The sequence below is a fragment of the Aplysia californica genome, unplaced genomic scaffold (assembly GCF_000002075.1).
Source record: "Aplysia californica isolate F4 #8 unplaced genomic scaffold, AplCal3.0 scaffold00249, whole genome shotgun sequence".
Lineage (NCBI taxonomy): Eukaryota > Metazoa > Mollusca > Gastropoda > Aplysiida > Aplysiidae > Aplysia > Aplysia californica.
The window spans coordinates 10806-13303 of NW_004797519.1; the positions used below are offsets into that span (position 1 = coordinate 10806).

A 2498-nucleotide genomic window follows, 5' to 3' on the forward strand; every position below is an offset into this window, starting at 1 on the left:
AAGCTGCCCTCGTTTGAAATTTGAAATAACCTAGTTTTTAAGCGACACTAACACACGATTAGACTCTTGTATACATTTCGTTCAGGTCCCACTGTGAATCCAATACTGTATTGTACTGCTCTGTACTGTAATCTAGACGTTGGAGCACTTCAGCATTACCATACTCAGGATTTCATGTTGTGGTTCATTCTATTTCGACCCTCTTTTGACCTCGTAATATGTCTGTCTCTTAGTCTGTTTGTTTGTCTGTTTGTGTGTGTGTCTGTCTACTTTTGTCTTGCTGGCTCTGGCTCTCTCTCTCTCTCTCTCTCTCTCTCTCTCTCTCTCTGTCTCTCTCTCTTACACACTATCTCTCCCTCTCTTTAACTCTTTTCTGTCCCTCTTTCTCTCCGCTCTCTTACCCTCCTTCTTTTGAATGTTTATTGTACTTCTCCCTTTCTCGTCCTGTCTTTCATTCTCTTTCTCTCTTTCTCCATATCTCTCTATGTTTTGTTCTCTCTCTTTCATTCTTTTTCTTTCTCCTACCCTCTCTGCCTCCCTCCATCATCTCTCTATCTCTCACTATCTATCTCTCACTATCTATTTAAGAAATGATACTACCCAAACACCCATAACCTTTTTGTCTACGAAAAAAAAAATCAACTACTGACAACCTTTGTATTGTATATTATACTGTATTGTAAAGACGACTTTGTTTTTCCGCTGAGTGTGTATTAAAATTTGTGTATTATTCATCTGAGTTGCACACGATCAATGAGCTTAAAACCAAAGAGCCGTCAAAGCTGGTGTAGGCTTAACCCCTTTTGGAGTGGTTAACCGCCAAGGTTTTTCATGACGTTAAAAATAAGAAGGTAAAAATATCGGGCCACTACCACTACCCTTTGTGAACTGTGACCCCGACGTAGAAATGTTGTGTTGGCAGTTGGCAGCCCTTCCCACCCTCTCCCCCTCCCCAGCTCTGCCGCACCCCCTCGCTGACTCCTCGCCTTCTCTCCGCCCTCTCTCTCTCTCTCTCTCTCTCTCTCGCTCTCTCTCTCTCTCGCCTCTTCTCTCGCTGGCTTGACTGAAACTTCACAGGACTGAATTTATCGGTCGGTCAACGAACGCTCTCTCTCTCTCTCTCTCTCTCTCTCTCTCTCTCTCTCTCTCTCTCTCTCTGTCACAGACACACACACACACACGCACTCTCTTTCTACTCGATTTCACAACTCTCGGCTCTGTCTATCAGGTGGACGAGTGGGAGAAACGCTTGTAAGTTACACTTTCGTGACGCAAGGGAAAAAGGAGATTCACTGTGGCTTGTCGCCCTGTCAACCAAAACTCAAAACTGCGTAACTCTAAGGTTTCTGTAACAAACACACACATTAACTGGCCTTTTTTTTCGTTGGATTTATCACGTTTTCAAGCTCATCAAAACAACGGAAACAGTTGCCGCGGTGTTCGGAGAGAGTGTTCTCCTCGCCTCATGCGGCTGATGTGAACGAGCGAAGACCAGCTGAGACACTTTTGCGCTTCTTATTTATTCTCTGTTGGAGGAGCGAAGACGGCCGTTGGATCTGTTTGTTTTACTCCTGTTTATTCATCCGTCGGGATTACTCATTCTGCTGAAAACAGTCTGGGAAGCCGGCTGGAAGCGCCGCCCGTCCTCTTTCTGCTTTTTGAGAGAAAATACTTTTCGTGTCTTGCTTTGAGAACAGGAAAATCTGCTGCGCTGTTTGGATAACGCGCGACGCCCAGTTTCAAGGAGATTTTTACTCTCTTCCAATTATCTTCTGTTTAGCTCATGGGGGTTTTGTGCTGTGTGGTTTTTTTTTAACGTGTGCGTTGTTCTAATAGACTGCGCATTTCAACAAAGCATTTGTGACGATAAGGGAAAAGAAAAGTGTTAGTTGGTACCAGTGTGGTGTATGTGGAGAAAGGGCTCGGTCGATCTCACTGTAGCAGACCAACAGAGCGGGGGTCGAAAACAACAACAACGTACGGTAAATAATACAGTGGCTCCTCGCGGAGTCGCGAGCAATTAAGAAAAATGCTTTGCGCTCACTTCTCATCTCTCTTATCGTGAGAGGCACACACGCCACGAGAGCAGGATATCCGTTTGTTTTGCAGTCCTCGCTCGGTATCTGGCCGCAGTGGTAGCAGACGATAACATGTTTATAATATCCATGCCCACCTTCTGACGGAATTTCCGTTGTGCAGGATTTTTTTTTCTGTTTTTTTTTTTTCACCCTCTCATTCTTTCTGCCGGTGTGACAGTTTAGTGTGAAACGTCTTCATCATGTCTCCTGGACTAGAGACCCTCAGCGGGTTATTGGATTGTTCCTCGGATTATTGTGGTGAGTTGGATCCATTAGTTGTTCGAGTTTAGTATCAAAATTTATAGCGTTTTTCAATTTTCCAGTGCACGATGTTTCTGCCCCTGTTCTTAGACGGTTTGTAAATGGGCGTCGTTATTTTTTGTTGTTGTTTTTCTTCTTCTTTGTTGTTGTTGTTGCACT

At 44.3% G+C, this 2498-nt stretch overlaps 1 protein-coding gene across 1 annotated transcript in view; it reads left to right on the top strand.

Moving 5' to 3' along the window:
* Window positions 1-1051: 1051 nt before the first annotated feature.
* The window catches only part of LOC101860176 (ribosomal protein S6 kinase alpha-5), a gene marked incomplete in the record, with an annotated part of 38417 nt that continues 36970 nt past the window's right edge, over window positions 1052-2498 (top strand). The window contains 1 exon segment of the mRNA XM_013083681.2: window positions 1052-2336. Within this exon segment, the coding sequence (XP_012939135.1) occupies window positions 2279-2336 (58 nt within the window).